This window comes from Microtus pennsylvanicus, chromosome 11 (genome assembly GCF_037038515.1).
Source record: "Microtus pennsylvanicus isolate mMicPen1 chromosome 11, mMicPen1.hap1, whole genome shotgun sequence".
Classification (NCBI taxonomy): domain Eukaryota; kingdom Metazoa; phylum Chordata; class Mammalia; order Rodentia; family Cricetidae; genus Microtus; species Microtus pennsylvanicus.
Window position 1 is genome coordinate 89,043,698 of NC_134589.1, and position 23,116 is coordinate 89,066,813.

General features: G+C 48.6%; 1 protein-coding gene across 1 annotated transcript in view; it reads left to right on the forward strand.

Moving 5' to 3' along the window:
- Positions 1-2,981: 2,981 nt before the first annotated feature.
- Positions 2,982-23,116, forward strand: part of Nsg2 (neuronal vesicle trafficking associated 2) — a 56,515-nt gene continuing 36,380 nt past the window's right edge. The window contains exons 1-3 of the mRNA XM_075941392.1: positions 2,982-3,176; positions 4,048-4,198; positions 18,937-19,020. Coding sequence (XP_075797507.1) covers positions 4,070-4,198; positions 18,937-19,020 — 213 coding nt within the window. The 5' untranslated portion in view covers positions 2,982-3,176; positions 4,048-4,069. The remainder of the gene's footprint in view (positions 3,177-4,047; positions 4,199-18,936; positions 19,021-23,116) is intronic.

Here is a 23,116-nt window from a genome sequence, read left to right on the forward strand (position 1 = left end):
GGTTCTCCTTCTTATTTAGCTTCTCTAGGATCACTAATTATAGGCTCAATGTCCTTTATTTATGGCTAGAAACCAAATATGAGTGAGTACATCACATGTTCCTCTTTTTGGGTCTGGCTTACCTTACTCAGGATAGTGTTTTCTATTTCCATCCATTTGCATGCAAAATTCAAGAAGTCCTTGTTTTTTACTGCTGAGTAGTACTCTAATATGTATATATTCCATACTTTCTTCATCCATTCTTCCATTGAAGGGCATCTAGGTTGTTTCCAGGTTCTGGCTATTACAAACAATGCTGCTATGAACATAGTTGAGCATATACTTTTGTTGTATGATAGGGCATCTCTTGGGTATATTCCCAAGAGTGGTATTGCTGGGTCCAGGGGTAGGTTGATCCCGAATTTCCTGAGAAACTGCCACACTGCTTTCCAGAGTGGTTGCACAAGTTTGCATTCCCACCAGCAATGGATGAGTGTACCCCTTTCTCCACAACCTCTCCAGCAAAGGCTATCATTGGTGTTTTTTATTCTAGCCATTCTGACAGGTGTAAGATGATATCTTAAAGTTGTCTTGATTTGCATTTCCCTGATCGCTAAGGAAGTTGAGCATGACCTTAAGTGTCTTTTGGCCATTTGAACTTCTTCTGTTGAGAATTCTCTGTTCAGCTTAGTGCCCCATTTTAAAATTGGGTTGATTAGCCTTTTACGGTCTAGTTTCTTGAGTTCTTTATATATTTTGGAGATCAGACCTTTGTCAGTTGCGGGGTTGGTGAAGATCTTCTCCCAATCAGTGGGTTGCCTTTTTGTCTTAGTGACAGTGTCCTTTGCTTTACAAAGCTTCTCAGTCTCAGGAGGTCCCATTTATTCAATGAGGCCCTTAATGTTTGTGCTGCTGGGGTTATATGTAGGAAGTGGTCTCCTGTGCCCCTGTGTTGTAGAGTACTTCCCACTTTCTCTTCTATCAGTTTCAATGTGTTCAGACTGATATTATGTGTCACATGCACTGAAAACCTCGCCGAAATTTATGACAGCATTTGTTTTCAACCCTCAATTTTTTAAAATGCCAAAATGATTCTATTTTATTTGGAACCCCTCAACTTCATTCTCCAATAAGGTAAGAACCCTACATGTCACTCCAACACAGTCCTTGTCTTAGTTAGGGTTTCTATTGCTGTGAAGAGACACTATGACCACACAGCAACTCTTATAAGGAAAACATTTAATTGGGGTGGCTTGTTTACAGTTCAGAGGCTCAGTCCATTATTATCATGGTGGGATGTGGCAGCATGCAGGCAGATGTGGTACTGGAAAAGGCACTGCAAGTCCTACATCTTCCAGGCAACAGGAAGTGGTCTGAGACACTAGGCAGTAGCTTGAGCATAGGTGACCTCAAAGACTGCTCCCACAGTGACACACTTCCTCCAACAAGACTACACCTACTCCAAAAAGGACACACTTCCTAATGGCGCCACTCCTTTGGGGGCCGTTTTCCTTCAACCCACTGCAGTCCTCCTGGCAGCCTATCTTTTAGCCTCACGTCTAACCAAACCTGGATTTCTTCTTGCTCCACACAAGTCCCTTTCTGGACCTTACTAAACTCTAGGAACCTCTGGCTTGAAAGGTGTGGAGTTTTTTCTTGTCAACTGGTCAAGAACTATCACAAGAAATTTCTTTGTATTTTGGAGCAACAGCAATAGGATTGGATAAAAAGGTTCTCAGTTGAACATGTAGTCGTTGACTATATTGTGCTGGCCTTGTACAATGCTTGCAACTCTCAGTCATTTAGATCCTGGAAAGGAGGGCAAGGAAGACCAATATCCCTTAGACCACTTCCCTCTCACATACTACATCTTAATGTGTGCAGCCCTGGTGTGTGACAGCCTTCACGGCCTCATAAGTCTCTTTACACACATATTTTATTCCTAAATAATACAGATGACACATTTCCCTGTGCCTTTTAACTAGCGAGGGTGACTTTTTGCACACAGAACAAGATATTTGAAAATCAAAGTGGGGAGTGTGCTCAATGCCAGGACGGAAGGGTCGTGAGACGTACAAACAGCAGTGCAGCTGGTGACAGCAGCCAACCGTGACTTGAGCCACGACTGGGACATGAACCATCCCTATGGCTGGACCAGGCATTCAGAACACTGCTCACAAGGCAAAGGCATTTCTGTGGGCATACTCTCTTCTGGTATTCACTGCCATTCTGCGGTGAAAGCATTATTCGCAGTCAGAGACGAGGAAGCAGGGGCTTAGCGTGCACAGTGTGCAAGAACTGCAGAGCCAGTGTTGGTAGGGCGGGCGTGGCCACTTCACTCCTCACGCTCGTCTTCAGACTGGGTGTCATCTACTTTCTCGTCCTGGAGATGGAGTCTGGGAACAGAGAGTCAGGATTCAAATCCTGGGTCTGGTCTTTTCCAATTCTGTGACCTTAACTGACCTGGACAAGCCTGGGGCAATTGTGAGTCAAACAGCTCCAGCCTGTGCAGCGCTTCAAGCTTTGTGTGCTGGGGTGTCCACACTGCACGCTGCCCCATTCCCAAGTCACTGTTAGAAACCACATTTGCAAATGAGGACGGAAGCTTGAAAGAGTCCAGAAAGGTGTTACTGCATGGGAAGTGGGAAATTTTTTTACTTTCCCTTCTAACCCCAGAGCAGGTGTTTCGAACCATTCTGTTTTATAATATTGTTAGGGGAGCTTTAGTAAAATGTGAGCCCTTCCAGAAAGAAAGAAAGCAAGAAAGAAAGAACGAAAGAAAGAAAGAAAGAAAGAGCCTTCCAGCCCCCCCCCCACCAAAGATTCAAGAATCACATTTCACGTAACTATATAATTTTTAAAAGCCAGATTATCGTTGGCATAACCAAAATCCCTTCCACTTTTTCAAAGCCATTCGTCCTATGCAGGGGTTGTGGCCATGCATGAGAAACAGCAGGTGGTGCCAGATGACAGGTGGTGTGGGAGCCGTCCCCGGTGGGAGGCGCGAGCAGGCGAGCAGGCTGGCAGCTGCCGAGATCTTCTCTGAGCGCTGGCGCCTCGCTCTCAGAAGCTCCGGATCCCGGCACGCGAGGGCTGCTTTCTCAGAGACAGCGGCTCGGGCTGTGGAGGGAGGACTTGGTCTTGTCCTCCTCTGCATATTGGCTTGACTCTGCCCTGACCCCCACCAGCGCGGCACAGTAAGTAGGCATTTGTTTTTGTTGTGCCACTCCCCAGCCTCCTCCCAGCCCTTACCTCCCTGTCATCCCCACAACAACCCCATCCTCCCTAGTTATGTCCCACCCGCAGGATTGACAGAAGAGATTCAGTTGTGCTGGGCTTTGGAGGGTGGGGTGAAAGCAATGCTTGACTTCTAAAGGGAGCCGGAGAGAAATAAATGTGATTTGTTTATTTAGTTGGCAGTCTTGCAATATGGGGGCTGCTAACTTTCCATGAAAAAAAAAAGCCCTTGGCTATTGAGGAAATGGAGGTATTTCATGGCTGAATAACAAGATCAGGTTCAACACAGCCTCTTTCTGATTTAGAAACCTGAATCTCATGTACGATCTACATATTATGTAAAAAAAAAAAGGTACTGAGAGAGATACTGAATGTATTTAATTACATTTTTAGAAATCGAGGAAGAAAAGGCAAAAATAGCGGTGTGGGTGGTGAGGTGAAGTATACCCTACTGCAGGGGGACCCAGAATAATGGAGTTTCCTTTTGTGCTGAGAACAAGCTGGCCAGTGGGGTTCCAGGGCTGTGTTAGCCATAGTGTCTTGCTATTTTTTCTAAGCTTGTATTTTTTTTGTTTTGTTTTTAAATGAAGGTCTGAGGATTTTTTTTCTTTTTTTTTTGCTGCTCCCTGATTTGAGGGTTGGTAAACTCGGTGGGCAGTTGGCACAGTCTGCTGGCTAAGGAAGTTTCCCTGGACAATGGGAATCATGTCAGGAAATGTATTGAGAGGTTGACGGTTACCACCAGACTGGACGCTGCTGGAAGGGAGCAGTAGTGGCCGGCCGTCAGCCCTCACATTCCTGCCGTAACCAGAATCCTGCTGCTCGCCTTAGGTCTGGGAATAAAAGCCGAAGTATGGTGAAGCTGAACGGCAACCCTGGAGAGAAGGGGGCCAAGCCACCTACGGTGGAGGATGGCTTCCAGACGGTGCCCCTCATCACGCCCTTGGAGGTTAATCATTTACAGCTGGCTGCTCCCGAGAAGGTAATAGGTGATCTTCCTTCCCTTGCCCCCCAGGTTACCCCAACCAGCAAAAAATTTTACTCCTCAAACACTTTCATTCTCCCAGCCACCAAATAGGCTCCCATCCTTGGAAAATGCTCTATCCAGGGGCAAGAGCTCCGTGTTATTGCAGATTTATGGTGTTTGTTCATCTCTACATATACAGGCAAACAAATTAATGTTTTCTTATTAAGATGTTATCATGGCAGGTGCATACACATAAGCTTCTACATGGGGATGAAGAAAAAAAGCCTGTCTCAATTTTCTTGAGGTGTTTCAAATATTGATTGGTACAGATAGGAAGGAAGAGACTTGGATTCAGTCCAGCAGTTGGCACCTGCTAAGGTCGCCCCTGTCCTAGGAATTGGTTATAAAAAGACTAAGTTACAAAACCCTTCTTCAGATGAACACAGTGCATCATGGTAAATGCTGGACCCAAGCCTCACAAAGGGTGGGGAGGGCCAGGGAGATGCAGAGGGAGGGCTGGAGAGGTGAGCTACAGTGGAGAATATCCAGATTAGTCTTGAAGGTGAATGAAGTCTTTCAGGTTCGGGGAGGAACCGGTATTTAAGGCAATGTTGGAAACGAGTGTGTGGAGTGTGGGAAGCTTGCGGGGACAGTGCTGCTGCAAGAGAATGTCTGGGGAAACGAGGCTGGGAAGCAGCCTCGGGCTGATGGCCCATCTCCTGAAGGAAGAAACCGAGGTGGCAGAGGGGTGTCATCCCACAGACATAGGTAGGAGAGTGTGTGTGAGGTCTGGCCGAGAGCGCAGAGGCCTTAAGGGATGAGCTATTGCCCATCGTGAGAGGTTTGCAGGTAAATGATCCTGCCCCTAGGCTGGAGACGGAACAATGGATCGTCCCATCTGTTCGATTTTTCTCATTGGCATCTCCAGGAGGGTATTGTGCGTCTTAACCACTTGGCTCCATCCAATCAATGGTGAGGAACTAAACTGAGATGAAGAGCTAGCTGATTGGCTGAGGCTGAGTCATTTGTTTTGAAAGCCCAGAGGTTTCTGATAGAAGAATGTGTCAGGGTGGGTGGTGGAATTAGAGCAGTCGAGCTATCCTGAGACACTAATAAAGCCTTTTGAAAAGAGCTTTGAACGCCATGGCTGCTAAGGAAGTGTGAAGAGACACACTGAGAACTCGCCTCAGGCATGGCAGACATACTCAGCTTTTACTTCATGTTAGAAGCACCAGGCAATTTAGAAACTCCTATTGTTGAGGTCACCCCCACCCCCAGCCAAAGCAATTCTGACAGAATCTTTGAGATGGGATCCAGCCATCAGCATAAATGCTGTCTCCCCACAAGAACCCCGAGTGCAGCCAAAGTTGAGCAAACTCGATTTCAGACCCATAATACACCTGGGAGTCTGGGATTGCAAACTCATATTACAAGCCCAAGGTTGGGGGGCTCCAGGTGCACAGAAAGCCCAGGTGAGAGTGTCTGAACCCCATCTAGGCCCCAGTGCAGGTTTCTGAGGAAGACAGGTGTCTTGAGGTTCAAGTTAGTGGCCACGTGCATGTGTCTGAGAGGTGGGTAATGACAAGGGACTGTGGGAGGCCACCTCCCCACAACCTTCCACACAGTTACAGGCCATCTAGAGAATAGTCTGCCCCCTCTCCCTTTACTCTCCTAACTCCCGCTGAGAGTTTCTTCCTCCCACAGAGCAACCAGTCCAGGCATACCAGGGAGTCATTCCAAGGCCAGACTAATCATCTCTCTCATATTGTGTGTTGAAAGATGCAGGAGTCCCTGCAGAGGCACACCGAGTGCTCCCTCTGGGGCTCCTCTCTGACTCGCTATCAAGTGGGTGTTAGCTTCCTCCTCTGTGGAGTGAGGAAGCTCCTACCTTAGGCTGTCAGAACAAAATCATATATGGCCTCAGATGCCAAGTGGAACAAAGCCGGGAATAAACATGTTCAAGTGCTTTATAACATGCTAAGTACTCTCCCAAGCACATGCATGCTCTTGCATACACACACACACACACACACACACACACACACACACGCATGCACGCACTTTTGCTTCAGCCTCTCACTAGTGAATAGACCCCGGTAAGGGAATAGCAATCTCTCTTGATCCAGTGTTTAAGGAAACTGTACCTTCTCAAGCAAAGGTCGGTGAAGCATCTAGATGCAGAATCCGGAGGTGGTGTTCCAGAACCTTCCACTTCAGGAGCAAGACATGAACTCGGTCTGTGCGTCCACAGATTTGACCTGTTTCTGACTCAGTCAGGAACTCACAACAGGGATCAGCTGTGTCTTAGGCCTGCGTCTTCTCTGAGGCAGGAATTGTCTTAGTGGTTTTCCATGCTGATCACTTAGATTTTATTACGATTTGTTTCCGTTCTCAGGGCAGGATGTTAGAGCGAGTGTATCACACATGCTAGACAAGTGCTCTTCCATCGAGCTAGGTTCTTTACAAAAGCGAAGACGATTTCCCCCCCGAGAGCAGAACAAATGTGTTAAAGGAGAATCCGATTCAAAGGCCAGTTTCTCTGAACGACAGCTACCATCACAAACTGCAAGAAACATGTTCAGGAGGATTCAAATCCTTATTTATATTTTTTTCTAGATATTTTAATTATTCCTTAATAATTTCATGTATGTATGAAACGTATTTTGATCATACACCCCATTTCCATTCCAGCTCCCCCGAGATCTCGCCACAATGACTTCCTCCCAATTTCATGTCCTCATTTGCTTCTTCTTTAATTTTTTATTTAAATAACTCAGATTCCAATTAATGTTGTCCATATGAACATAGGTATAAAACCATCCACTGTGGGCATAGGGAACCTCCTAGTGGCCATGCCCACAAAGAAAACTGACTCCTCTTCCAGCAACCGCCAACTGCCAGTGCCACTCAGCTGGGGATGAGGCACCGTGAGCCCCTCCCTCACCCATGCTGGAATCTTGCTTAGTCAGTTTCTGTTGTCATAGCAGAAGCCTGGTGCTAGGCCAGTTTCCCAGACTGGAGGCCCAGAAAGCACAGTGCCAGCCATGGCTGGTCTAGAACATGGCTAGGACATCATGCTGGGAGCATGTGGAAAGGGAAGAGATCGATCATACAGTGAGACAGGAGGCAAGAGTCTTCCTTGGTTCTCTGAGGAATGAGTTCCAGAAGAACCACACTAATTCCTTCTGAGGGCAGTGCCCCCAGTGACCTCATTATCCTTCCCTAGACCCTGCCTCTTGAAAGTTCCATATCACTCAACATAGCTCTCCTGAGAACCCAGTTCCAGCATATGGTCCTTGGAGAGACACTCAAACCATATCCAAACCATAGTAGTAAGCCTGTCTGAAGTCATGCCTTGGGTCGCACAGGGCATTCATGTCCGTGATTTTAGTTCATCTTCCAGAAGCTCCACCGGGGTAGATATTAGTGTACACATCTTACCAGTGAGGAAACCAAGATTCAGAGCAGTGAAGTGACATATCAAAATGTCACAGGTAAGAAGTAGAATGCCAGAACTGATGCCCTAAAGAATTATCCTTCCCCAAATGCCAAAAAAAAAATGCATACACAGAAACCAAGACTCAGCGGGATATCTAAACATCACAGACAGGAGTAGATTGGGGGACTGAAGGCCTAGTGTCCTGGAATCCCAACTTTCTCCTGCAACTTTCCATGCTCTCCAAGATGCTGGCTCTATTCCTCCCTCAACATAGTCTTCTTAGCTGCGCTGGATAGGACAGTGTTCATCTTCCTTAGCCAAGTTCTGACAGAACGCCCCTTGGAGACCTTCCCTGACCACCATCAAGTTCAGCTGTAATTATAACAACCTTACTAAAAGGTACCAATTCTTCCATCTGTTCACCCACCCAGAAAATCCTGCGCCTAGCTAAGTATACACGGCCATGATAAGACGAGAAGGAGTTTGGTGGGAGATGCTAAGAGATGGGGAGACAGGAGGTGAGAATGAGGAGGTGAGCGTCAGGTAGGCCCCAGCATAAGGAAAGGGTTTAATTCAGGAAGACAATAGGATCTGGAGTTCCATTCTATGAGGTTTATGCTGGAGGCTGTGGGCCATCCAAGGACGATGGACAGGGTCAGCCCCACGATGGTCCCTAACCCCAGTAACCCCTGAAGGTACAAGGAAAAGAGCAGAAGCAGGAGCCTGACTAGACGCCGCAGCTGGGGCGTGAGGCAGCGGTGCTGTGGGGACTGGCACCATGGCAATAGTAGCTGGGTGGATTCTCACCAAGACTCGGAGCTGCTGTGGCTTGTGAAGAACTTATCCTGGCTCTTTTGCATTTGGTCACTTAGCCCGAGGTCACTGGCTCTGCATGAACTAATTTAGTGCTGCCATACAGCAGGAAGACGGAAATTTTTAATAAGCCTCCCTCTTCTGTGTTTAAAAATGCCTTTCATCTCTTCACCAGGCGTGTGGGGAAATAGACTCAGAGCCAAGCAGGCAAGTATCCTCCGGGTTATGGGAAAAAGAACGGCCCCCATAGGCTCATATGTTTGAATTCTCAGCCCTCCAGTTGGTGGAAATGTTTAGGAAGGATTAGGAGGTATGGCATTGTTGGAGGAGGTATGTCCCTGGGGGCTAGGCTTGTAAGTTTCAAAAACCCATGCCTTTCCCAGTTAGCTCTCTCTTTCCCCCCTCTCTCTTCCTCTCTCTCTCTCTCTCTCTCTCTCTCTCTCTCTCTCTCTCTCTCTCTGCCTTCCACTTGTGCATGAAGTGTAAACCCTCAGCTGCAGCTCTGGCACCTCCCTGACTAGCTGCTGCCATGCTCCCCAACATAACAGTCATGGACTCACCCTCTGAACCTGTAAACCCCACAAACTCTCTTCTCTAAGTAGCCTGGACCATGCTGTCTCTTCACAGCAGTAGAAAGACTACTGAGACAATTGGAATACCCAGTTCTCCTCTGGAGCCTTCTCACCACAAAAAGGTACCCTGGGAAACTGTGAGGTTTCTACCCAGGACTCCCACGTTGCAAATGCAGAAGTGAGTTCAGAGACTAGACCGACTGTCTCACCCAAAGAAAATTGCAGCTGAACTCTGCACGCAGAGATCCTGGAGATGCCAGCAGGTGCATGGCAGGGCTGCAGACAGCAGGCGACAGACAGACAGGCCTGCCTCGGCAAAGCCTCCAGTCCATCGCGTGCTTGCTGAGCTAGCGGCCAGGTTCCAACCACGCCCATTTCCTTTCTGCTAGTTGTTAAGTCTTTGTGAGTCTTGGGCATGGGTGGCTAACGTGCCTTTAGAGAAGAGGAATGGAAAGATTTTGAGATCAGTTATTGTCATCTGCCACACTTCATGGTTTGTGAAGAATGAAATTGACGGTAGAGCACACACGCTCTCCAATCCTACAGAGCTGGGTTCAGATCTTTGCCAAGCTGCTTGCCTGCCGTGAGGCTTCGTGCAGGCTGTTCAGCCACTCAGGGCTTCATTGTTGTCGGAGTTGGAAGGTGGGCCCAGCGTCCACCTAACAGCTTACCATCAGAGGAAAAAAATGTAAAAAAATATCCAGGGCCTCGCTCAGGCACAACACAGAGAGGGCTCATTGACCCAGTTTCCTTCCTTTCCCTGGACACTCAGAATGTCACCTAACATGGAAAACATGTGGGAAACTGTAAAAGAGCATGGTGGGCTTCAAGGGTGAGGGCTGGGAGAGCTGGGACTCACGCAGGACAGAGGTGGAAGGACTTGGGCAGAGCTGGGGCTGTGCTCCTTGCCCCCAGCCTTCCTGTCTTCCCTTTCTCCTTAATGGAATTGTCAGCCTCTCCCAGGTAGCAGCTCCACCCCAGCCCCTCCCCAGGACAGCCTCCCTGGGCCCCTGCTCTACACAGAGGCTCCCAGAAGTTTCTGAGATCCCCCACGCTGGGTGAGGCTCAGGAAGTGCCTGTGAATAGGTTAAAAAGAAAAAAGAAAAAAAAAAAGGTTTACTTTACCCAGTAAACACAGAGTACAAAGTCTCTGTAATTTAAAAACAAAGCAACTTTCAACAAAAAATATCGATGATGCTCATGTTGGTAAGTTTTGGAAAAACAGCCTCAGTATGTGCTTTTTTTAAATGTTAAATTGAGTAATTTTTCCCATTCTTTTTAAGTTAGCAGATAGAGGGATAGGTCTCACTGCGACACTTTAATGCAAACATGTCCTCATATTTTGCTTTTATTTATTCTCTACCATCCTCCCCAAGGCTGCCCTCTCCTCTGCTAACTCCTTTCTTCCCTATATGCTCTCCTCTCTTCTGCTGTTTTTTCTTTTGTGTGTGTGTGCACGCATATTTTGCCTGCATGTATTTCTGTGCACCACGGTCTGCCTGGTGCCTATGGAGACCAGAAGAGGGTGTCAGGTCCCCTGAGACTGGAGTTTTCGACAGTTGTGAGCCACCATGTAGGTGCTAGGATATCAAACTCCAGTCCTCTATTTATTTGTTTGTTTGTTTGTCTGTTTGGTCTTTCAAGTCAGGATTTCTTTTTGTTTTGTTATGGTTTTGCTTTGTTTTGTTTTTTCAAGACAGGGTTTCTCTGTGTAGCTCTGGTTGTTCTGGAACTCACTCTGTAGACCAGGCTGGCCCCAAACTCACTGAAATCCACCTGCCTCTGCCTCCTTAGTGTTGGGGTTAAAGATGTGCGCCACCACTGCCCAGCTAACCCCAGTCCTCTTGAAGAGCAGTCAGTGCTCTTAACCTCTGAGTCACCTCTCCAACCCCAGCCTCCCCCATTCTGCTTTTAGGTCGTATGTGTTCTCTATCTCCCTGCCCTCTCCTGTTAGATTCTTTCCTCCTGCTCCTAGGACATTCTTGTTGGCTGCAGAACTTAATGAAGCCTTTCACAGGATATATGACATTATTTATAAAGTTAAACTGGCGACATCGCCTGGCTTCTGTGCTTCTTATTGGTAAGAATGTATCCTATGAGCATAGCTTTTTTCAGTTATACAATGTCCCATAGATATTACCAAAAAATGAGACTGATTTGGGCTGTTGAGGAGGAAGGGCTGGCTAAGTGAACGCTGGTGTGAACTGGAAAACACTGAGCGGCTATCACCTTGGGGGGCAAGAGACAACTTGTGGTTTGCTCCATGAGAACATATTCTAACGTGGTCTCACATATAAAAACAATATGCATAAATTCTAGTCTCTTTTTTTGTTTTATTGGTACTTGAAAATGGTACACATTTCTGAAGCAAAAGAAAATGTGGTTTTTAAATTCGGCGTGGGGGGGGGGCATACATGAATGCCATGCTCTCCAAGGCCAGAAGAAGGCACTAGAGCCCCTGGAGCTGGAGTTACAGACATTGTGAACCACTTGATATGGGTGCTGGGGACCAAGCTCTGGTCCTCTGCAGAATGGGTGCTCTTAAACACCAAGCAGTCTTTCCGGCCCCCAAAATGTGATCTTTGGACACATGTATACATTATAGCATAAAATATACATAATGGAATATTATTTAGCATAAGAGATTAAAATCTTGTCATTTTGACAACCCACGTGGTCTTGGAGGACAAACGAGATGTGTGTGTCTCAATTGCTAAATGCTTGAGAATGAGAATGGGGGCCCTTTAAAGACTTAAGTCCGTGATTTTCAGTTTTGTGACTTTTGTTTTAAAATGTTGATCCCATTTCACCCAAGGTGAAACAGCACAGGCCAGCTGCCTTGCTCTCCTCCCCCTTGTGAGCCCCTGCAGAGGGTTGTTAAGCTGGGAGCTGAGCTCCAGCCATGCTGGCCACACTTGCCTTATATTTTGTCTCTAAGAAAGCAAAAACCTGGCAAAGCAAAGAGCCCTGGAGAGAGCCCAGACCTGTGTGGCAGCTTCATATTAGCCTTCTGCTTTTGACTCGTCTCACTGTGTGATGTGTGCCAAATGTCTGCCTTCTCTCAGCTCCAGTCTCCCAATGTGAAATCGATGGGGTCCTATAGACTGCCACTAGCTCTCTGGGCACTGGCGTCTGACCTGCGCTCTCCACCCTACCTCAGCTTTCAGGATCCCAGGGGAAATCTAATCCAAGGAGAACACGTGAGGTGAGGAGCAGAGAAACAGGGAAGATCTGAGTGAGGACTCAGCCCCACCTGGCCCTCTTCCAGCCTCCCTCCCTCTGCCCTCACCTCTGGCAGCAGGTTTGTGGGGCCTTGGCAACATCCAGGACCCTCAGGACCAGGATGTTTGAGGTGACTTGATTCGGCACTGCCTCCTAGCAGCTAGGTGAGGGTTGAGGTCACGGTTCTCCCTGGGCCTCAGTCTCTCCTGTCAAGTGTGGATGCTCACCCACACCAGAGGTCACGAGATGGCTGAAGCTCAGGATGGCAGGCTTTCGGCACAGTGCCAAGCACCTGGCGCTACCTCCCAAGGTGATGTTGACTAACAGTGGTGGCGCACACCTTTAATCCCAGCACTCGGGAGGCAGAGGCGGGAGGATCTGTGAGTTCGAGGCCAGCCTGGTCTACAGAGCGAGTTCCAGGACAGCCAGGGCTACACAGAGAAACCCTGTCTCAAAAAACAAACCAGGATAAAGGAAAGAAAGAAAAGGAAGGAAGTTAGAGCAGCCCTCCTCAGAGCGTCCCCAGCATGGAGAGCACCTGATGTGCCCGCGGCAGCCCTCGCCCTGCTGCAGGGATGAGCCGTGACTACAATGAAGGTCTATATTTGGCTTCTGCAACTCCGACTCATAAAAACACAATTTTGCTCCTTGTCAGCTCTTCTGCGCTTTCATTTATTGTTCCTGCCAATCCTGGGGACTCTCCGTGTGGGAACCTCTTCATTATTGATAATTCGGGGAAGTATTAGTTTAAATTTTTATGATCTGCACTTTGAGCCATCTGAACCACCGTCTGTGATCTAGCCTTGCTGGTGAAGTGAGGGTGAGGAATAGAAATTGGTGGGGGGAAAGGGCATCCTCTGGGAATGAATAATTTATCCCATTTTCCCAGTGCCGGTTATATTAAATTATGTTCATATTAGCAGCTTGAAAGGACAATGGGAGACCAGTGTGTAAGCAGGAGACAATACAAAGTGACTTTGTCCATACCCACAATATTTAAAACCCTGGAGCCTCGTTTGTTAAATGGCTGTAAACCTTTTAATAATGAACGGGCTAGGACAGTTTTTTCATTCCTCTCCACCCCCACCTCTAGCCCATTTCTTTTACATATCAAGTTAAGGCACCAGGGCCCTGTCTTGCTCTGTTTTAACTGGGGCCAGGAGGCAGCTACCCATGATGATGCCGATGATGCAGAGGCCGTTTCTTTGAATTCTTTGTGAAATTTCTCTTTCTTTCTCTCCCTTCCTCCTTCCACGCCCCCCCCCCCCCCTTCCAAGACAGAGGGAATTGTTTCTGGTTCTACTCCACAGGACCAAAGCACTGAGCTTTTTTATGATACTCCTGATGGCAGCCCAAATTCTGTAACTTCATAGGAGGGGCTTCCAGTTCTGCCCCCACCACAGCTTCCTCCCAGTGGCTGGGCTCTCTCCAGCACTGAACACCTAGGGAGGCTACCTTGTTAACCTTCCTTCAGCTCCTTGTGCCCTTAGGGCCATCTCTCCATGGTGCTAAGAGAGCCCTTTCAGCTTCTGCCTGCCCCTCCAACTTCATCTCTATCACTCCCCCCCCCCCCCCCCCCGTGACCCTGTGCTCTGGCCACTCCAAGATGCCTGTGTGGTTCCACCAGGTGTCAGCCTCCTGGGTCTCTTTGCTGGTGCATGCTCCTCCCTCCACCTAGAAAGATGGTTTCTTTGAGTCTAGGGAGGCCAGAATAGAAGCAAGAAACATGTTTAGAGCCAAACTGAAGAGAGGTAAAGGGGGTGCAAGGAAGTATCACTAGATAAATGTGTTCTTTGAGGATGGTTTGGACAGATAGCAGCTGGAACAAATGACTTGATGGAATGGATTTGGAAACAGAAGGAAAGAGAGTCCTACATTTGATCCGAACTAAACAATGGTATTGACTTGGTTAAAGTCTCCCTTGCTGTGATGAAACACCGTGACCAAAAGCAACTTGGGCAGCAGAGGGTTCAATGAGTCTTACAGTTGTGGTCCATTATCCAGGGAATTTAGGACAGGAACTCAAGATAGGAACTGATGCGGAGGCCAGAGAGAAGTGCTGATTTCTGGCCTGCTCTTCCAGGCTTGCTCAGCCTCTTTTCTTATAGCACCAGGACCACTTGCTTCAGGGTGGCACCATCCACAGTGAGCTGGACCCTCACACAGGCCAATCTGATGGGAGCATTTTCTCAGTTAAGTTCGCTCTTCCCGAATGACTCTAGCTTGTGTCGAATTGACATAAAACTGACCAGCACAGTTTGAATGATGCTATTTTCCGGCCCAGATTCTATAGGCATGAGAGTGCAGGATAGAGGAGAAGGGTGAGGCAGAGCCCTGCAGCTTGAGTGTGACCACGGCAAATCAAATGTGGGTGTGTAGATCCGAGAGCATCAGGTAGGCTGAGTCTCTGTGAGTCGGGTAGAGATGTCCACTGAGAGTCGTGAGGACGAAAGATGCACTCGGCATGATGGCACAAGGGGGACACACAGGCCTGGGCACAGGCAAGGACTGAGAGTGACGAAGAACTTGCTCTGTAAAGTCCCAGTGACACTCTAGAATGAAGAGCCTGGAAGGAAGGGGAGAGGCTAGAGGCTGAAAGCCGAGGATGGCTGATCAGAATAGACAGAGGGAGCAGAAAGTCTCAGGGAGAAGGGGGACAGCAGGCCTGTGGAACTTAATAGGACTGCTTCCAGATCTGGTAGGAAGATATCCTAAGTCAGATGTGCATACAACCTGTGTAGCATCCCACGTGGCCTAGCTGAGCAGCATGGTACTCTGTGGCATTCTTTCTTCAGGCTCCTGACTCCGGCCTTAGATCCAGGCAGCTGAGGGATCTATCCTGGGAAAGACCCAAATGGAAGCTTCCAATTCTGTTTCCACTGACCATGTAAAACTGATGGATCCTAAGTGATACACCAGATGGATGGTACTAGAGGTGATGGGTCCTAAGTGATACACCAGAGTGGTACCAGGATGGTACCGGAACTGATGGATCCTAAGTGATACACCAGAGTGGTACCAGGGTGGTACCAGAGGTGATGGATCCTAAGTGATACACCAGAGTGGTACCAGGATGGTACCGGAGCTGATGGATCCTAAGTGATACACCAGAGTGGTACCAGGGTGGTACCAGAGGTGATGGATCCTAAGTGATACACCAGAGTGGTACCAGGATGGTACCGGAACTGATGGATCCTAAGTGGAGCCATGGTACACCAGAGAGCTCCAAGCTCAGAAGAAGGGCTGTACGCTGGCTACTTACTCCAGGTAGGAGGGCCTATGTGCTTGAAACAGACTTGGGGCTCTAAGAAGATCAATTGTGGGGACCATGTTGGAGAACATGTGGCCTTTCTAAAAAGAAGGGAATCGCTGAGAGTGCTCACATACCAGGCAGAGGCACCTGACCATCCCTTGGCAGGTCCCTGAAGCCGATATAAAATAATTTTTTTCATTAAAAAAATTTACCCAGGGCACCTAGAGCATTTCATCAGCACTCAGAGCAGAACAAGATGCAGATGGCAGAGCTCTGGCCCCAACTCTGCCCCCTCAGCACCGCCAAGGGAGATGTGTGCATATTTAAAACAAATACCTTCTGTAGTGGCCAAGTTCATTCCATGTTAGCGCCACACTTACCTGAAGACATCAGCAAAATCCACGGTGTCTAAAAGGCCTGCTGGGGTCCGATTTCTTGTGTTTAACATGACATCTGTGGGACGCGCCATGGTCTTGTGGTGTTGCCCTGATCATGTGGCCACCCTCGTTCTCCCCCGGGTTGTTCTTGGAGTAGCAACAGTTGCTCCCTCAGCGCTTAAGTCCCTACAGCATCGTGCTAGGGAAAACGGCACTTCAGGGAACCCATGGAAACGGGGTGGGGGGGGGCTTCTTCCCATAAGGCTATAGTGGTGCCTTGTATCTAATGCATCTATCTGAACTGAGTGACATGCTGATGTCAAGACAGTGTTTCCTGCTTGCCTTTGTCTAACTAGATACCATTGCAGTCATGAAGGGAGGGGGAGAATCCCACCAGATCACAAGTGGGAGGGGGGTGAGTGAGCTCCTGAAAGGAACCCAGGGAGCTTCTGATTCAGGAAAAGATAAGGAAAAGGAAAGAGACACTAGAGAAGCAACCTCTAAGAGCTCAATGTGATGGCAGGAGTATAGGCCCTTTCTCATTTACACCAAACGACGAAGAAGGTCTTAAGCTCTATCGGGGGCTCTGGGCAGGGTGTCCATACAACAGAGAGGCAACAAGAAGACTCAGAGTAAATGCTCCTTCCCATCTGGCATCTGAGGGAAAGGGGCTCGAGTGGAGGCTGTTGGCCATGGCTGTGGAAGGGATGGGCCTGCACCAGTAGGTGGGAAGTGGGTCCAGGCACGTGAGAGGGGAAACTAGTTCCCCGCTGCTATCTTGAGCCAACGCAAGTTTCTCACCTTCGAGTTTTTGTGAGTTTTTGTAAGTCAGTCTTAGCATAGTCAGGTGTAGTTGGCTTGCATTCCCATCTATCCCTGGATCCTCATCCAAGCTTACTTGAGCTGTTGGATGAATTCCCTTCCTTGTGGTTGCAGGACTGAAATTCTCATTTTTCTCATTGGCTGTCAGATCTGGCTTGCCCTCGGGTCCTAGCTCCATGGCCCTGTCACAGTATGTTAGGGTCTCTTGTCAAGGCCCCTGGTTGGTCTTTTCCCCGTCTCCAGGGTTGTGTGATATTGTTCACTCACGGAAGGGTCTCTGCGAAGCAGTCTGTGAAAGGAACATATAAAGAGAACAGAACCAGCATTCCCCCAACCCCACCCACCCACCCCGGGCAGGACAGGAAAGCCCTACCTGTGAACATACCTGACTCAGGCTGCTATCAGGAGCACCAAGAAGTTCAGTGCATTGTGGAGTGGAAACAGTCCCCTGTGGCAGTACCAGGTACTCTGTTTAGTATGAGACATAAAGGGCTGTGGGGTGGCCAGAGTCTATAGCTTCAGGTGGGGCCTCACAGCTCGGTCAGTTTCTGTGTTGTCCACGGTGCCTTAACACGTGGCAATAACTGCAAACTATTTGTCGGGTTTCTTTTTTTTTCCTTCTGAGTCCACAAAGTGGGGTGGAGGTCCATAAAAGCCGTGTGAGGTAGCAGCGCACCTCGGTAAAATATGCCGCCAAAATAGATTCCAGGGAAAGGAGACGGTGCAATGGGCTGAACAAATGCCTTCCTTTTTCCTTGTGCCAATCCCCAAATTATATTACAACTAAGAATGTGTGCAGAGGATTAACCAATAGGTTATTAATCATAACTTGTTTTTATAACCCAGACTGTGGAAGTGCCCTAAACACTTGCCAATGGAAGATCAGCTGCAAACAGCTTTAGAGTCAGCTGAACCCTGGTGTGAATGGCAGAGTTGTTAGTGGGCAGTGTCTTTGTGACCTTAGGCAAGTTAGTAACCTTCTAACTACAGTTTCCTCATTGGTCAAACAAAGCAATTCCTACCTTGTATCATCTTTAGAAGGATAAGGTATAAGGAGCGTGTGGTGTCTCTGTGTAAAATTGAAAAATGTAATAACTTTTAATTAAAAAAGAATCAACTGTGGAGCCAATGAGGTGGCTCAGCAGGAAAAGGCACCTGCCATCAAAACCTAAGCTTAGTCCGCAGAACTTACACAGTGGAAGGAGAGCCCTGAATCCCTTGGTTGTCCCCTGACCTCCATACAAATATCTCAGCATGTCCATGCCCTCCCCAAATACACATAATTTTTTTTAAAGTTAAATATCAGATGCAGTGGACCTATATGAAACACACTGCATCAAAAGAAGATGCCATAATCAGGGCACGGCAAAGCCATTCCAAACACGATTCCATAGCAGCTGTGGCCAACTGCATTGGGCCTATCAACAGCCAATCCTGGACCCAGGAGGATCTCACAGAGGCCCTCCTCCTCCCTGTTGAACTATTGGTGGATAGTTCCACCCACTGAACCTGTGGATTCTGCGAATGGTGACCCTCTTCAGTTGTGGATCAAACACTGAGCCCTCCAGCATCCTAGGGCCAGTCCAAGCCCATGGGCACACAAATGGTCCTGGATAAATAAGTGGGTAACAAAACAAAAAGACATGAGTGTGGGAAGGGACCTGCCAGGAGGAGTGAGGTATGGCAGGGCGGGAGGAGGGAGACTAGGCAGAATGCACTGCAATCAGTGATGGAAATCGTCAAAGAATGCATTTAGTCAATACGGAAGAGAGGAAAGGGCAAAATGAAGGGTTGAGAGCCTAACTCGGTGGTAGAACACTTGCTGAGCAGACATTTGACTCTGAGTTACATCCCTAACACACACACACACACACACACATGTTTGTTTACATTGCAAAGTGGAAGTTACATCCCTAACACACACACACACACACACACACATGTTTGTTTACATTGCAAAGTGGAAAACTGGAAAAGAACATGAATTGCCTGGTAGAGTGGCCTATAAACCTATGATCAATGATTCCCCTTTGTCAAAGTGGGCTATGCATTTCTATGGGCAGGAATATCCATAATACACAAACATCTGGAGAGGTCTAGTCAACATCGTCACCCTGCTTGCTGGGATGAGGGTCATGTGTTTGGAAGGGGGCTCATCATTCCCGATGTCTGTGAGATGGAGAGCAAGTCCTGGTGGCCAGAGGGAAGGGAAGGGGAAGCACTTGTCTCTGTCTAAGACTGGTCCAACATTGCAGGTGATCGTGAAGACAAGAACAGAGTACCAGCCGGAGCAGAGGAACAAAGGGAAGTTCCGGGTGCCGAAGATCGCTGAATTTACGGTCAGTTCCTTGGCAGAGTGACAAGAAGGGAAGAAAGGAGGGGCTTGCTGGTGGCACGGGGACAGTGGGGAGGAGGGAAGCAGTACAGGCTATTTCAGGAGGGATTCTGGAAGTCACATGGGCTCTGCCACTGAGGTTAATCACAGGACAAGAGTTCATCCCAGGTTCTTGGGCATCATCAGATTTGATAATTGATAAAGGCTATCTATCTACAGCCTCTCTTTTTTTTCCTTGTCCCCGTCTTCCTGCATTTTCTTTACAGTCTTCAGGAGATATGTCAGGAACATATGAAGAAAGGCAATTTTTAGTCAGAGGCTTTGACCATAAGCCACAGAAAACCAGGAAAGGGAAGCTGACAGATACAAACCAGTGGGTTGGATTTTTTGTTTTTTTGTTTTGAAAAGGGGGTAGAGTCACCAGGATTAAACAGAGCAGCAATGCATACTGCATGCAGAGGGGGTGAGTCACTAGGAGTGGACAGAGCAGCAGCAATGCATGCTGTGTGCGGAGGGGGTAGAGTCACTAGGAGTGGACAGAGCAGCAGCAATGCATGCTGTGTGCGGAGGGGGTAGAGTCACTGAGAGTAGACAGAGCAGCAGCAATGCATGCTGCGTGCAGAGGGAGTAGAGTCACTAGGAGTGGACAGAGCAGCAGCAATGCATGCTGCGTGCAGAGGGAGTAGAGTCACTAGGAATGGACAGAGCAGCAGCGATGCATGCTGCATGCAGATGAAAGAAGCTAAGGTTAGCGCCTGGGGAGTCGCTTAGGAACTGACAGGAAGGGAAGCCCAGCATGCGGCAGGAACAAGGGTGCTGGGGACCGAGAGAGAATAGCTGTGCCAAGGCCCCAAGGCTGTAGGAACATTAGCACCAATAGGAACAAGGGCAATGAGGCTGTGCTTTAGAAGAAAAATAGGGGAGAAACAGATAAATCAGATGTGGGTAATATGCAGTCTCAAGTCTTGTGGGCCATGTGGGTGAAACTTAGGTTGTATGGGGAAAGCTATGGGAGGCTCTGAAGGACTGTCAGTAGAGGAGAGATGTGGATGAATTTGGGTCTTAGAAAAACTGTATCATCTGTCACATAATGACGTGTGGTAGCAAGACTTTAAATGGGAGACTGTCACTGTAATTGTCCAAGTGAAAATCAAGAAGGTTAGTAAACGGATAGCGAAGAAAGCAGAGCCAAAGACTGAAAGTGAGCACGGCCCTTGATCGTCTGGGGGCTGGAGTGGGCTCCTTTCCGCCTTTGACAATCTCGCTTTACACTAAATCTCTATGTGAGTGACTGGGGGTGTGAGCCTGGAGGCTGGCTCCCTTGCGAAGGCGGGGACTGTTCACTTACAGTCACCTTAGCTTCCGCTGTGCAGTGTGGACCTAGTGAGCGTGGAACTGGCTCTTGCTGTGCGTGGCTACCTGCAGGAATGAGCACAGAGGGCTGAGGGGAAAGCAGGGATTGTGGTGATGATGTGGACATATCTGGCCTTGGGACAAAGCTGACTTGTCCTGGCAGCAGAGTTCACAACAAAATGCCCAGAGCCACACATATGAATTCTTACAGAAGAACTATATATGAATCAAAATATTAGACAAGGTTAGACCTTCTTTCTTCCTCTTGATTTTATAAATAAACCATATCTCTATAATAGACTATATTATAAATTCTCAAGGTTTACTTTTTCGGGCTGGCAAGATGGCTCAGCATGTGACAAGCATGGAGATTTAAGTTTGTCTCTTAGAACCCACATAAAGGAGAAAGAGACAGCTCCATAGAGTTGTCCCCTGACTGCACATGCTTGCCTTGGTATGCCCACAGAGAGAAAGAGAGAGAGACAAGACAGTCAGAGACAGAGACAGACAGAGGGGCTAAGATTGGTATAACCCCACCTCCATTAATCAAAAGAAAACTATGGCTCAGGGAATGATTAAATCTGCTGGCCCCGCTACCAATGTCAAAGCCAGCCTCGGAGCTAGGCCTGTCTGGCCTTTCTGCCCATCCATGTTGCCAGCAGTTCATTACTGCCAGATAGAGCAAGAATGAGTCAGGTAAGAGAATGAACAAGGGTGACTCTGCCGGGGTCCCGGTCTGCGGAAGGCCCCTCACGCAGTTTGGCCCAGTTGGCCCTGGTGGGTCACAAAAGGCTTGTGGTTCCCTAGCAGCCTTTCCTGAGCACTGTCAAGTGTAGGTGGGGACAAGCTCTGCCTTTTCGGAACCAAAGGGGCGGGGGTGAAGCAAATTCTCATTTGCTTATGTAAAGCTTGAAGTGTTAATTAGCCTGGTTTTCATCTTTCTTCAGAGAGCTTCCTCTGGGCTTTGCAGAGGCTGCATCTGCTGGCTGGAGGGTGGTGCGGGAGGAGGGTGAGGAGGCTGTGTGGTGATTAAGAAGAGTCTGAGGGTCTTCCATGAGTGAGCTCACTGGGGCTCAGGGATACACCAAGGCTGCTGTGGGAGCAGACTTGTGAGACTTATTTTTGCCTGGGAAAGGAGGTTTGAACTCCTCTGGCTGGACCCAAGGGGAACCTTCCAAGCAGGCAAGAGGCTGGGGAGATGTTCTGAGCCTAGAGTCGTGGTGGGTGGAGGAGGTAGCCTTGCATCCTTAGGTGTCCCTGAAGTTATGGATGGAGACTTCAGCTAGAGAAGCAGAGCTGGGGGTGCAGCATTGCAGATAGCCTTAGAGAACTTGGTGCTAACCAGCAGTTGCTGCCTACCCCAACCCCACCCCACCCCAGGCACTCTCCAGTTCTTGCAGAATGCAAGGAGAGTGTCCACAGGCTAACGGGAGCAAATCCTTCCTTCCTGCGCCCTGGGACCTGGGGATGCTGCTAAACTGCCTTTGCTGCAGAATGTAAAAGAATGTTTTAGAAAGTTCTGGTGTTGTCTGGTGCATGGATAGACTGGAACTATAGAGGAGCTGGTGCTGTGGAAGTTCATGGTGCACTGGAGAACGGGTGTCGCAGACATGGTGTTCTGGGTGGCTCTAGCGTCGTGAAGGTGCTGGTGGCATAGAGGCATCCGATGCACATAGGTCAGGGCTCCACGGGGAAGTGTGGTGCTGCCATGGGAGGCGCTGGTGACACAGAAGGCAGTTACACTCTGGAAGAACTGGGGCTCTAGAGGAAGGTCCTGGTGGTGGAGAGGGTTCTGGGCTGTGAGATGATGATGACAAGGAGGGCACTGTGATGTCCAAGGCTTCTGGTGTCACGGAGAATATGGTATTATGGAGAGAGGGTGCTGGTGAAGGTTCTCCTGCTATGGAAGATTCTGGTACTGTGGAAGCGGCAGTACCTTGGAAGGTCCTGTTACTACAGGAAGTCTTGGTGCTAAGGGAAGTAGTGATCTTGAGGAAGAGATGGGTGCTGTGGGTGTGCTGGTGCCAAGAAGGATGCTGGCGCTATCAGTAGTGCTGGTGCTAAGGATGGCGCTGTTGCTATGGAAGGCTCTGGTGCTGCGAAGGGCGTTGGTGCCATGAACAGTACTGGCACTATGAATGGTCACGGTGGCATGGAAGGTTATTGCTCTACGGAGGCCACTAGTGGTATAGGAGGTGCTAGTGCCTTGGAAGGACTAGCGCTGCAGCCGTGCTAGGAGCGTGGAAGATGCTGTGCTGTGGGAGGGACCCATGCGCCAAGCCTGTTTGTTCCAGGGCTAGTCCATTAGTGGGAACTGACTGTTGTGTTTGGAAACCATTCTATTATGGGGATGAGGGGCATTCAGAGCAACACCGGGGCCTTGAGGATGCAGTTCATGACCTAGGAAAATTCCTTTAGCCTTCCGACATTCTCTAGTTCCTCATGGGTGAACACAGGGCACACTCTTGAGATGACAAAGAGCTCGAGATTCTGGAATACTCTGGGTACTTAAGCAATGCCCATTTATCCTCTCTGTGGTGTGGCCTTTGCCCTTCTGTTTGGTTCCCAGCTTCCTGCCTAAGAAGCTGGATTTGTCTCTTGGTTGGGCTCTGAGCCTTTCTCTTCCTTCCCATGGGGATGTATCCAGGGAGATACGGAGGAGTCAAGGAAGGCTGTAGCCAGTTCAATGTTAAGGTTCGCTGGTGACCCCCACTTTGTAACAGTGTCCTCTGAAGTTAGGTCTTTCC